This window comes from Engystomops pustulosus, chromosome 2, assembly GCF_040894005.1.
Source record: "Engystomops pustulosus chromosome 2, aEngPut4.maternal, whole genome shotgun sequence".
In the NCBI taxonomy this organism is placed as follows: Eukaryota; Metazoa; Chordata; class Amphibia; order Anura; family Leptodactylidae; genus Engystomops; species Engystomops pustulosus.
Genome location: NC_092412.1, coordinates 175,384,436 through 175,398,914, shown reverse-complemented (window position 1 = coordinate 175,398,914; position 14,479 = coordinate 175,384,436). Strand labels below are relative to the sequence as shown.

Below are 14,479 nucleotides of genomic sequence, written 5' to 3'. Positions count from 1 at the left end.
TGTCTTCTCTGGCTCAGAATCAATGGCTTTGATATGCTAATTAGGGAGTAATTTAATTTCAAAGGCCACAATTAACAAGGGTGTTGTGGACATGCTGTAGTTAAGCGCCGTAATCTAATTTGCATTAGTAACAAGCAGGGACTAATTAGAAGCTTAATTAGACACTTAGCTGGCTCTCATGTTTACCTTTTTAATGAGATGGAGAAGAGAAGCTTCCTCATCTAGTACCGCACTACTTAACTTTCAAGATCTGGTATATAAGGCATTGCGGGCCATTCATTATAAGCAAAACAAGAACCATAGGACCACTGCAGTACTTGACATGAAGCATGTAGCATGGCCTCATCTGCCATGATAAATACTTTGATAAATAAAGGGAGAAATAGTAACTGTTTGAACAAGCAACTGCACCGGTCTATGATCTGTGTCCATTTCTAGATTTATGTGAATGAATGTCTGTGACAGAGACAGAAAAATGAACATTGAATAATAGATCCAGTTCTACTTTTAGATTCTATCATTGTTTCAGAAATAAAGCTAGTTTTAACAAAATCAAAAATACTAAAGACAGTTTGATAGTGCGTCTTACTTTAACACACTTTTGACACTTTAAGGTTCAGTTCACACTACCGTTTAAACCTCTGTTACTTACCTCAGTCAGTTTTTTCTATCAGTTGAGATAGATAGTTAGATAGTTAATCTATATATAGATAGATATAAGGGATACATAGAAGAGATAGACATGAGATATAGATCAATTATTTGGTACAATAAATGTTAAAAAATGGACAGTAATTGACACGTCTTCAGTTATGTTCAGTTAATCCATCATCCGTTTTTTATTGTTTAACATAATAAATAACGGAAATCCTGAAGGTATTGTGAATTTAGCCGAAGACACTTGTAGCATTTTGTGGTTTATGGCATTCTTCTTTAAATACAGCATTCTCTGGGTATGGCTTTGTTTGTGGTGTTTTCCTCATAAGCTAATCATCAAAGGAAATCTACCATAAAAATAAAGCATGATAAACCAATCTTAATATATTTGTTATACATGGAAATTATGCTAATGAGACAGAAGTGCTTTGGAGGCATTGCCAGAGCCCCTCTGTGATCTGGCTTCACAGGTTGTTACACTGTCAAGCAGAGCTTCCCCTACCCCTTCTCCATCTGCACTTTTCCCTCCATCAACAGCAGTGAGTTTAGCACACAGTGGGAGGGATAAGTGGTCCTGCATGGTGTAAAAACCTGTGACGCTATAGCACGAAGAGGCTTTAGTAACTTTCCCCAAAGCCCTTGTTACTCATGGGCATACTTCTAAAAATTGATTTTAGAGGTAAGGAGGCCATGGATAACAAAGATAAGAATATTTCCACATTCACCGTGCCTGTTCATGCTTCATTTTGATGATAGATTTCCCTTAATCCTGAATCCTTTATCAAATAATATGATTTTAAGGGTTTTTCACTTTTCTAACAACTTTGTGTGTACATGATAACTAACATGGTTTCCGGTGATTCAGTGACCTACATTTATTAAATTGTTTGCGCCAGTGTTCTGTCTGCTTTACACTGAAAGGAACATGCAAACTGCTTGTACACGTATTTATAAAGTGTAGGCGCCAGTATTGTGCCACAGCTGCACTATGTCTGCCCCGCCACAAAATTCTGCACCTAAAAGGGCGTTCCAGTGCTGATTTGTGCCTATGCCACAATTATTACAGTGACTCAACAGAATTGTGTTGCACCCTCTGTATTAAAGGTGCACCAGACACAAGTTGGTACACACTTCCCGAGGGTGCGCCAGATTATTTTCTGTGATAAAAGTGTGTTGTGTTTATTGATTCATAAATGTTTACATGAGGAACAGCCTTGTTTTGTAAACATTCAACATATACATTTGGGGTTATTGGTACATTCAGGTGTGCTTTTGGCATCCATTGGATTGGTGTACTGTATTTATCCAGTAAAACAGGAAATAATCAATATAAACATTGATTTTTAACAATGCAAGTCAGTGGGAGGATATTAAAAAGAGCAAAAGAGAAAATGTATCTTACTAATTTCTGCAAATAATGTGAGTGTGATAGGTATAATACAGTAGTGTATTTAAATGTACAATATATAAATATCATAATGGAGACATTTGATTGCATATATTTTACTACACTTTTATGGAAGGTTCATTACACTTTTAAGTTGTTATGAAGTTGGAAACACAAGTAATGGGCAGAGCAGGTTTTTCCTATCTGTACAGGGTGTGGGAGGGCAGAGTCCAAGACCCTTCACCCGGCTACTTGTTTCAGGTGTAGAAGTGAAACAATGAATGCGCCTCCTCCACCTTGTCCTTTTCTTATCGCAGTCACCCACTCCCTGCAGAATATGACCTGTGCAGCAGAATGTGGATTGGCCACTTTTGAGTGTCGGCTGTAAACTAACGCCCTATAATGTTTACTTACTTAGAGGGGCACTGATAGCTGGAGCTGCCCCCACCAGGGCAATGTGTTCACAGAACTTTCATGGATTCCTTATTTCAGTCAGCCTGCAGTTTGCATATGGTTCAGAGTTTTGCCTTCGATGTGTGAGTAAATGTATCTACTCTCTGCTTTTCTAATTTTGTCAATCTGTAACAAGTCTAACTCTTTTTATTGAAATGTTAAATTAGTTAACAATGTATAATACTGCAATTCTCCTTTAGACTTCATGCACATTTGGTTCCTGCTAAAACAGTTCTTCATGTGGTTGTATAGTAAACTGTTGTATTAATTTTACACAATCAAATATTGCCAACATATGGTTTCACAATCTAACTTATTGCAATTGGGGGTTTACCCCCAGATAACCTATAGAATAGCACAGACAAGGCAAGCAGTGGTTTGGAGTACCCTTAAAACCACATGACTCTGTTTCACATAGTGTCCATGGGATATTGTACAATCCTCTTCACTCGTGTTGCAAGTCTGGCTGCTGCAGTGGTATTCTGCATATGTCTGTGTGCTCAGAATGAGGACACATGTGACCTAGTCAATGCACTTGCCAATATTTCCCCACAGACTATTCCCTTTATTTTACTTCAAGGCAATGCGGGATAAATTGTTAATTCATACAAAACTATGGCACAATAAAGAATGAGGGACAATCTGTAACAAATATAGAGTTTATAGAAAGTAGCAATTCTCTCAGCGGTGGTCTGCATATCTATAATGCAATTAATATCTGCCGGGCTTTGCTACTGCTCTGTCATAAAACCCAATGAAACACATCAGCTAATGTTTTATTTCAGTTAGGAGGTTGTTTTAAATGTCTTCCAAATACCCTTTCACATGTTATAGTTATCATTACGACTGAAGGGAAAAGCAGGCAAACTATGACTAAAGGTAGGATTGGAACATGTCATTCATCAATGCTGCTTTGCTGCTACTTTTCATTAAGACTGGATTCACACACAGCATTTAACATGTTCTCTATGGCACTTACTTTGGTGTTTTGGTCGCACTTTGGGGTATTGCGGTTTTCTTTCAAAATTCAGAATACTTGGGAAGGCTTTCTTATAGGGAACCGGTCATTCAAATTAACACATCTAAAATAAATACTTCATAAAAAAAACTGTGATTAAAAAGCATTGGCCTTATTCCTTAATGGTTCCTTTAACATCATTCAGGAATTCATGTGATCAGGGGGGGTCCTTTACCCCCTAACATTTACAAAATCTACAACATGTATATTATATTATGATTATTTATTCATAGAGCACCATTTATTCCATCTTGCTGTACAGTCAATAAGGGATTCACAGACATTACATCAAGACAAAAAAAGTACAAATACAAGCCTACAGTTATCAGGAGGAAGTGGAAGGAGGCGTTAGGGCTCACAATCTATGTTGTCCCCTAACATTTGCAAAATCTACCCCATGTTTTTATCTGACTACATGCCACCATAGAGAGGAGTAGAAGTCCATGGAGGCATTCTGTGATTTCATATGATCAGACACATACTTGGGGTAGATTTTGCACATGTTTGGGGACAAAGGACCTTAGATGACATCACAATGGTTACATGACATGAAGTGCTGAATGGTGAGAAGAGACAGGGGAAGGAGCCGCTGGTGCACATACCTCTTTGACTCGCAGCTGTATGTCAGGCAACATAACAAAGTTGATTTTATGGGAATTTGAGAAATAAAATTTTTAGCTAAGGGTGGCATTTAGTTATTACTGCTCTATGGGAACCTATCACTAGCTGTATTTGTAAAAGATGTGGTGATACCCTTTAATGCTAAAGGTTTAAAACACACACAGATGTACAAGAATATGTCAGCTGTTTTAAAATTCTAATAAAGACTGAAGGGGTAAATTCATCAGCCATTATGCAACATGTGCTAATACCTAATACTCTTAAATATATAGACATGCAGCAGATTTGTTGAAGCAATAGTAGTTACTATAATGTGAATTGGGTTTGCAGAAATGTATATGCAGAAACAAATGCATTAAAATACATGGAACAGATTTCTTCCATGTATTCCCAGTTACTCTTATGGATGTGGATTGATGCTATGGAAATAAATATCTACAGGGTTGAACAGAACTATTAGTTTATATGGAGTCAAGGAACCAAATTGGATGTGCCAGAGAAATGTGTGGAAAATATGGTGCAATTTGTATAAAATGATATTGTGTAAACATACCCTTACTGTGGTGTGAGTTCCCTTGAAAAATTGAAGTTTCAAATCCAACTGAATCAGAGATCACATAGTTGTGTTTGCTTCCGGGCAGTATAATTTCTTGTAAGTAATATGTAATTTGGCCTAGAAAAAGAGCAGCACGGTGTGTATTGGCATTGCAATATACTCTAGAGTGAGTACCATATATACTTGCGTATAAGCCGACCTAAGTATAAGCCATGGTCCCTACTTTCACCACAAAAAACTGGTTAAACTTATTGACTCAAGTATACGCCGCTACAATTTAATAATGCCCAGCACAGCCCCCTCAGTATTAAGCTGTCCATCAGCACAGCCCCACTCAGTAATAAGATGTCCAGCAGCACACCCCCCCTTAGAAATGACATGTGCATCACAGCCCCCTTCAGTAAAAAAAGATGCCCATCACGGCCTCTACAGGAAAATAATGCCCAACACAACCCCCTCCAAAGAAAATAATTCTCAGCACAGCACTCCAAGGAAATTAATACCTAGCACAGCCCCCCAAGGAAAACAATGTCCAGCAAAGTCCCCCCAAAGAAAATTATGCCCAGCACAGCCCCATTAAAAATCATAAATCTAGTACTTGCCCTCTGGTGCCCTCTTCTCCTCGCTCCTCCCTGCTTCTTCTCCTCTCGGAATAGATGTGCCTGTGCCCGTATTGCTTGGAGAAGCAGCTGGGTGCAGCGTGGAGAAGAGGACCTGTGTGTGTTCTTTTTTTAAAGGGAACCTGTCACCAGGGACCTCATTTTCACTAAAGACAGGTTGCAGAAGCCAATCACACCTGCAGTGCAAATATGCCTTTTTGCCTTTTCTAAGCATTTGCATTACAATATAATTGTGTGTTATAACTTACTTTGCACCCTCACAAAATCCTGGGTTAGTCACAGGGGCTGGACTTTGGTTTGGATGCATTTAAAAAAACAACATGTGCCTTGTCTGTGTTACTCACTCCTCAGATCTTAGCTCCTTCACAGAGGTCACAGCCTGATCAGCCTGACATCAGTGGGTGAGGGACAAGCTGTACAGGAGCACAAGGATGCAGGCAGCCTGCAACAGTCACATGTTTTTTTTTAAATGCATCCAAACCAAAGCCCAGCCCCTGTGACTACCCCAGGATTTTGTCAGGATGCAAGTGTAAGTTATAACACACAATTATATTGTAATGCAAATGCTTAGAAAAGGCAGAGAGGCATCTTTGCACTGCAGCTGTAATGGGCTCTTACAATCTGTCTTTAGTAAAAATGAGGTCCCTGGTGACAGGTTCCCTTTAATATACTTTGACTATAAGCCAAGTAGGGATTTTTTAGCACAAAAATTGTGTTGGAAAAAAACGGCTTATACTCGAAAATAGACGGTAAATATTTAACAAAAAATAACCTTATTTAAATCACATAGAAAACAGACCATGATAAAAACACATATCAAATGTGAACATGTGTCCCTAGGGAAGCCCCAGAAGTGTGGGGAAGCCAGATCCCACTTGTGATACACCAGTGATATTGTTTGTTATACTGTGCAGGATTATTAACGTATTGTTGTGACACTTTCTGCCATTTATAGCCTATTACTATCTAGTGTATTAGGGTGGCATATTAGCACTTTGCAAGCAGTTTTTGTCACATCACTACAAGCATATTCATATACTTTTGTATTGTAGCTGAGTCGCAAATTACTCACAGGGGGTGAGGGATTCAGGGATAGTATTTATTGCCATACTGCCCTGGACACATGTCATGTTTGATGTTTTTTAGTGGGGTTTTTTGTGATCTGTTTTCTATGTGATTTAAATAAAGGTATTTTTGTTACATATATGTTCTATAGTTTTTGTTATGCCAATACACATCACTTTCCTCTTTTTTCCATGGTTATATATAATATTCTGATGTGTGGCTACCTTAATCTCTGAGTTGTCTGTGGAGTAGGGACAGAAAGCGCCTTAAATAAAGAATATAAATTCAGGAATATAAAAAGGACACAAACAGATTTCTTTAATAAAGTGTATTAAAAGTTCATTAATATCATTTGTACCATTGGTTATGCAGTAAAAAGTGTAGTTATGGTTTAACAATGGAGACACTACTAATGTCAGGATTGTTGTTGGAGTTTTGAGTTGGAGTTGTTGGAGTTTCGTTGTGCTACACTTGTGACTTATCGTTCTCTGTCTTACACAGGGTGTAAAAACGACATGATGGTGGAATCCGCATCTGAATCAATTCGATCAACTCCAACCAGTCAAAATGGAGTTGGCACTATTCCCAACCAGTCAGATGGAGGCGGAGCTAGGGAAGGCAGCGCCAGTGGGGAGACTAATGGAGAGTTAAGCACAGCAGAACTTTTGCATTTTCAACAGCAACAGGTAAAGCAAAGCAAAAGTAAAGTTCGGTTGTAAATCTTAAAATACAGTGTTTGCATAGCATTAGATATTTTGCATCACACAGCCTTTGGCACCCCAAGCTTTGGACATTTTGTGACTTTTCTAGTCTGTCTAGCAAAGAAGTGATAGCTATCATCATCATCATATCATCATCATCGAGCAGGGCAGAACTTTAAATAGTCCATTGTATCCAAAACTAGTATAACTCAATACTTAAAAAACATAAAAAAGTAACAAAGAAATAACAATTGATAGTCTTATACATCAAAATAAAAAAGTATCACAAAGTTTGCAAGTGAAACAAGTTTCCAAAGTACAATAATGTTTTTTTCCCATTTATTCCTAGTGTCATGGCTTTTCAATCCATGAAGTTCAATGACTTCTGCCTTTGCCTTTGATTTGTTAACTGTTCTATTTAGGGAGGAACTACAGCCACAATCCCAGAATTAATTTGTTAAAGGGATATTCCTATCACTTATTTATTTATCAGCTATATATATATATATATATATATATATATATAGTGTTTTTTTCATACATGTTTGTTAACATATTATTGAAAACAGTGTACCTGTATGAAGATAATTTCCCATAAATGTATTCATGTTGTCCATAAGAAACAGGGTACGTTTCCTTGCATATGGCAGCGGGACATGTAGTAACTTTCAGCATTCTGAAGCATTTCAGTAGTTTATATAAGTTTAATTCACATTACTTGGCTCGTTACCAGCAGTCCCACGGAAGGGTGGGGGGGGTTTGCAACTGCAGTCTGTGTGTGCCTGTGTCAGTCTCCTCTCCTCCACACTCAACCAGCTCCCTCATCCCTCACCACTTCCTGTCATGTGCATTGAGCAGGCAGGGGAAAGGGGGAGATCGTTTGGAGGAGAGGAAGAATTCATGAGGAGACATAGGCACAGACAAGCTATAGATGCCTCGCCCCCCTGGGACTCAGCACAAGCTACTGTCAGGGAACCAGGTAATGTAAAATACACTGTTATAAATTACTGAAATGATTCAGAATGCTGACAAAGGCAATTTTGAAATCTGCATAGCATAGGTCAGTGATGGCGAACCTTTCGGAAACAGAGTGCCAGCTACAACCAAAACCCACTTATATGTCGCAAAGTGCCAATATGACAATTTAAGCAGTAACCTATTGATCTCTGCTGTATAACATACTTCAATAGTATTGGCGTCTTGAGTTCACCAATACAATTTAAAGATGATGAAGAAATATGGATTGTAGGGGACCCAAAGCAGGAGCTCCAATGACATTCCATCTCTATCCACACCTTCTTGCTCCTCCTGTAGTCCTGGCAGCCAAGGATGTCGCTTTAAAATAGCTGAGCATGGCATATCCTGGGCTGTATTGGACTGCAGGAAGAAGCTAAATGACATTTAGTTTGCTTTCAAGGAAATGCACATTTCACACATGCACATTTTTAATAGCATCCATTTGAAAAAATGTATGTATGTGGCAGATGGATTAAATTAAATCTGAATGTCTCTTTGGTAATACCATTTTGGCCTATGGACACTTACAGATTGGGTTTGCTCTTGTGATTTTTCACTGATGCCTTACTGAACCATTCTTTTCAATGTGCTTGTTCATACTTTTACCACTGATCAATGGCCAGTGGAAAAACATTTAGAACCTTACATTTTATGTTCAGTGGCAACAATGGATCAATGGAAAAAAACTGATGTGAAAAAACACATTGAAAAGAACGATTAAGAAAGGCATCAGTGAAAATGCAGAGAAAATGTATATGTATGTGTCCATGAGTCACTAGTGAAAAATCTCTAGTGTGTGGATCTTTTCACGCTGTGCGCCTCTGTTGTGATGTGATGCATCAAAAGTAGAGCATGTCCTACTTTGATGCAAGTCCAAGGAAAAAAAGCCCATTAAAAAACTGACAGAGGTAGGATGCATCCTAGTGCAATTAGTTTTTGTGTGTGAGTTTCCAGAAAGTAGCTGAGAACAGAGAGAATCTGACAGAGGGGAAAGATGCTACAAAAAAATGCATTGTTGCATCGCACTCAGACTGAACTCAGCAGTTTTGTGTTGGACTTTGTACTTTCTTTTTAGTGCAAACTGCTTGCACAGGTATTTAAGAAGTGCCACATTTGTTTCGCACTCAACCCTTTTGTGGCACAGCTGCAGTAGACATCATGCAAAATAAATAAGGGGGTGTTGCTGTGCTCGGTCAAAACGTGTGCCAGATTTAAAGGGAACCTGTCAAAAGGGACGTCATTTTGACTAAAGACAGGTTGTAAAAGCCCATTACAGCTGCAGTGCAAAAATGCCTCTCTGCCTTTTCTAAGCATTTGCATTACAATATAATTGTGTGTTATAACTTCTTGAATCCTAACAAAATCCTGGGGTAGTCACAGGGGCTGGGCTTTGTTTTGGATGCATAAAAAAACATGTGACTTGTCTGAGCTGCAGGCTGCCTCCATCTTTATTGTCCTCTACAGCTTGTCCCTCCCCCACTGATGTCAGGCTGTGACTTCTGAGAAGGAGCAGGAGGAGGAGCTGTACAGGAGCACAAAGGGGGGGGGGCAAGCTCTGAGGAGTGAGTAACACAGACAAGGCAAATTTTTTTTTAAATGCATCCAAACCAAAGTCCAGCCCCTGGGACTACCCCAGGATTTTGTGAGGGTGCAAGGTAAATTATAACACACAATTATATTGTAATGCAAATGCTTAGAAAAGGCAGAAAGTCATGTTTGCACTGCAGGTGAAATAATCTTCTGCAACCTTTAGTGAAAATGAAGTCTCTGGTGACAGGTTCCCTTTAACATGCAAAGTCCAACAAAATTGTGTTGCATGCTCCACGTAAAAGGTGCACCAAAAACAAAAGTGGTGCACTCTGTCGGAGCTGTGCAGTGGGTGCCAGGTTCATGAAGAATGTGCGCCAGAAATCCTGAATCTGGCATCCACTGCACACTACACAGCCAGACTGCATTTAGTGCAATTTGCACTGTTATTATTAAATGTGCCCGAATATTACCAAAATCTGAACAAGATCCAAACAAACGTGCACGATTCTTACTGACCAAAGTCATACAATTTTCAATACAGTTTGTGGACAAGAGGCTTAAGGGTTTATTTGCTATATACATAAACATGGGTATGGTGTCAGATTCAGCTTTTATGGTACTGTTATGTAGGTGTCTACAATGAGCACATTCCCCATATCTGTGAGAGTCTTACAGTCAAAAGGTTTGCCTTTTAGATCTTTTGTCCAAGTTAGCTTGAACTTATTTTTCCTGTAGGCTCTACAGATGGCCAGGCAACTTTTGCTCCAGCAGGCAACAGGACTGAGCACTCCTAGCAGTACTGAGAACAAGCAACCTTCAGTCCAGGTAAAACAATTACACAGGTCTGATGGCAGGCAGATGGTCTTTCACAGGAGTAGTAAAATCCTATATTTTCTGTATCATTACCACAGGTCCCAGTTTCAGTTGCTATGATGTCCCCACAGATGATCACACAGCAACAGATGCAGCAGATTTTGTCTCCAGCCCAACTCCAGGCTGTAATGCAACAGCAGCAAGCTCTTATGTTACAGCAGGTAAGATTTGCAGAAATATTAAAGTATTGGCTGGAATTAGTTGCAATATAATTTCAATGAGGAAGTGGTGAGTCTAATGAACATTTGCCTGCTTTTCATGCCATGCTTTTCAATATCACAATTTATGCATTTGGACATGCCATAGTGCAGTGATGGTGAGTGCCCAAACTGCAACCCAAAACCTGCTTATTTACTGCAAAGTGCCAAGATAGCAAGGAACCTATTGCAAAATTCTTGCTCTGTGCTGTACCAAGGCTTTTAATGGTCCTGAGGAGACCAATATCTTTGTCAGAAGGAGTGGAAATTTGGATTGCCATTGGAGCTTCCCTTGACAGCCCCCTGAACAGGAAGATTCAGGGGTCCTAGAGAAGAAGCTCCAATTACAACCTGACTCTGTCCACACATTCTCTCTCTTCTGCAGACCCAGGTAGACCAAGAACATTTTAAAATAACACTGGCATGTCCTGTGCTACCTGAGACTGCAAGAGGATCCATTAAGACAGTGATGGCCAACATTTTAGAGACTGAGTGCCCAAACAATAACTAAAACCCACTTATTTATCGCATTGCCAACACAGCAGTTTAAGCAGTAATTTATTGTTCTGCTTTCTGATGATAGACACCTATAACTCACTTGTTTGCCTTTTCCTTAGGTTTCTAAGACACTTTTTTATTAATGTCAGGAGTGTTCTTATCGTAGAAATATAAAGTTACTAGCTGTAGCTCCTTGCATTGCCCGGGATAGTAAATAACTGCTCTTAGCTATAACATAGAATGAGTTAACAAAAATATTTTATTTGTATCTATCTCTTTCTCTGTCTCTGAACGTTTCTGTCTCTGACTGTCTCTGGCACTGACCGTCTCTATCTTTGTCTGTCTCTGACTGTGTCTGTCTGTCTCCGCCTGTCTCTGTTTCTGACTCTGGGTTTCTCTTACTGTCTATTTCGCTGAGTGTCTCTGACTTTCTCCGACTGTTTCTGTCTCTGACACATTGGGGCAGATTTACTTACCCCGTCCATTCACGATCCAGCGGCGCGTTCTCTGCGCTAGATTCGGGTCCAGCCGGGATTTGTTAAGGCAGTTCCCCCGATGTCCACCAGGTGGCGCTGCTGTGCTGAAGTTCCCCGGAACGTGCTGGAATACACCGAGCCGGGCTGAGTGAAGGTAAGTGCAAGCTCCGCGACACATTTTTTTTTTTAAATGCGGTGGTTTTTCCAAATCCGTCGGGTTTTCGTTCGGCCACGTCCCCCGATTTCCGTCGCGTGCATGCGGCAAAATAGCAACCAATTATGGCTCAGCTTCTAACTGCCACAGCAGCAGCAGACAATGGCTCCTGTATATGGCGGTTAATAAGTGTATTTTTGAAAGTGTGAGGTTAAAAGTGCTGAGGGAGCAAAGCAGGAGACAATGAAACAGTTTGCGTAGCTGCAACACTGAGGGGCTCTGATAACAACCCCCAGAGCCCTTCTGGTTCCTTAGCATAATTTTAAAAGTTGATTTTAGAAGGAATGAGGTCATGTATAACAAATATGAGAAGATTACCACAGTCACAGAGCCTGGATCTATGAGTAAGTATCCCTGGTTTATCATGATGGATTTTGATGGTATATTTTCTATAATGTGCTTTATTATAAAAAAAAAATGGTCTTCAGAGAAGATTTCAGTCACTGTTTCCTGGTCATTATTGTTTATCTTTTTTTTAATCTTGGCAGCTTCAAGAATACTACAAGAAGCAACAAGAACAGCTTCACCTCCAGTTACTTTCCCAGCAACAAGCAGGAAAACAGCAAACGAAAGAGGTGAGCAATGGTCAAGCCGAATATTCCTTCAAATGTTGCAACATATGACTAGATCTGTTCTATTTGTGAGCTACATTATATAATATGGAAAGTGAACAGCATTATACTTACCAAACATTATGGGAGACAATTAGTTATGTCCATACAGAAGACATGCATTGACCTGCTTCTGAATAGCTAATATTTGAATGATCTGTGGATGCCGATAGCTTTCCTTTGTACTACAAATTATTTCTGTGGTCTTCATGTTTCACTGTACTAAGCTTAACTCTCAGGAAGCCATGAATCCCGCATGTATTAGTCACTGAATGCAGAACTGACTGTGCACCTCTGTGTGTAAATACCTGCCTTTTTTCCATATGTTGGTATAGCATGGTATAAACACTTGTTATTGCTGGTGTAATTCTTACTGAGATATCTGATTTCCAGGCAGCGTTGGGGAATAAACATCTAGCATTCCAACAACAGCTATTACAGATGCAGCAGATACAACAGCAACACTTGTTAAATCTACAGAGACAAAGCCTGGTAGGACTGCAGCCAGGCCAAGGACAAGTGACACTGCCAGGACTGCCACAAGGTTAGTATTAATAAGAAAAAAAATAGGAATAAGGAAGGTTGGACTGATGTTATTACACTGACAATAATTCTACAGCCTGCAGTACTCATACAGCACATGGCGGGAGAAGGCTTTCTATAAGGGATATGAAGTTTTAGCCTTAAATGTTTCCTTAAACAAAATTTTGGATTTTCCTACCAGCTGTGTCCCCATCAGATCTTCAGCAGCTCTTGAAGGAGATGAGTAATAATCAAGAGGATTCCAATAAACAAGATAACTCTGAACTGAGCAGCACAATCTCTACCTCATTCTCAAGCAGCAAGGTGTCTCCTCCCATAGTTCATACTTCCTTACCAAATGGTCAAAGTGCCCTACAGAATCCACGGCGGGACAGGTAATTATAAGCCTCTAATTATATAGCAGCATAGACTATATAAGTGCTATATACATATGCTTTACATCTAAGACAATTAACAACAGTATAAGGCTTCATTCACACAGCCGTTGGGGGACGTATATATGGCCCATAGGCCAGCAATGGGCGCACGGCACTGTAGCGGTTGGATACAGCACACATGCAGTACCGTTCTGTATCCTGGGAAAAGATAGGACATCTCCTATCTTTCCCTGGAATATGGCACCATGCACCCTGTTTCTCTATGGAGAGGGGCGGGGGTGAGTAGCGCCTTGGTACAGTACGGCGGGCAAACGTTCGTGTGAATTTAGCCTAACACAGTACTGCTTTCTTTTTTCAAGTTCATCACATTATGAGTTGCCTCCCAGTTCACACCCACTTTATGGACATGGTGAATGTCGATGGCCAGGCTGCGAGGCTTTATGTGAAGATATGGGACAGTTTATCAAGTGAGTATCAACAGTAAATCTATGTCATTCTTTAAAATCAGTGATAGGATTCCTCACATACATTGCTTATATGAAGGTATATTCATATTATTATATGGCAACTTACTAAAAGCCACTTTCCCTAAATTGTTTTAGCTATGCAATACAATTTGCTACTTGGCAATAGATCATACAACTGCCCTTTTATCTACATGGACAATAAGTTAGGGAGCTATATTTTATTATCGGTTGCTAAAGAGAAAATGCATTGTGATTGTAGAACTACATTGAAATCTGAACTACACAGAACCTGCACCAGCTCATACCTCACTGAATTACCAGCACACTCAAGTAGGGTATGAAATATCATTTCAAGTTTGATAGCTTGTTAGCCTTTTACCTATAATAAGCCATTCAAAAGATGAGATTCTTATATTTAAGTTGATACCAAAATAATGATTCGAGGTAGTATTGAGCCTACAATATGGGCATCTGAAGTGACACTCAGCCTCTAAAAGTGGCACATCTCAAGCTCTTTTGCATAAGACTTTGGCCACTCTTTGTAATCTCTTTCCATTCTGGCTAAGGCTACTTTCACACAAACGTGTGCTATCCTTGG

The 14,479-nt window shown here is 39.6% G+C and overlaps 1 protein-coding gene across 2 annotated transcripts in view; it reads left to right on the top strand.

The window, feature by feature from the left end:
• Window positions 1–2,411: 2,411 nt before the first annotated feature.
• FOXP4 (forkhead box P4) overlaps window positions 2,412–14,479 on the top strand; it is a 28,191-nt gene continuing 16,123 nt past the window's right edge. Inside the window, exons 1-8 of one of the 2 annotated variants that reach the window (XM_072137360.1) lie at window positions 2,412–2,580; window positions 6,879–7,063; window positions 10,361–10,450; window positions 10,537–10,659; window positions 12,372–12,458; window positions 12,888–13,038; window positions 13,219–13,411; window positions 13,774–13,881. In XM_072137360.1, the coding sequence (XP_071993461.1) occupies window positions 2,577–2,580; window positions 6,879–7,063; window positions 10,361–10,450; window positions 10,537–10,659; window positions 12,372–12,458; window positions 12,888–13,038; window positions 13,219–13,411; window positions 13,774–13,881 (941 nt within the window). In that variant the 5' untranslated portion in view covers window positions 2,412–2,576. The remainder of the gene's footprint in view (window positions 2,581–6,878; window positions 7,064–10,360; window positions 10,451–10,536; window positions 10,660–12,371; window positions 12,459–12,887; window positions 13,039–13,218; window positions 13,412–13,773; window positions 13,882–14,479) is intronic. The other variant, XM_072137361.1, reaches the window with a different exon arrangement.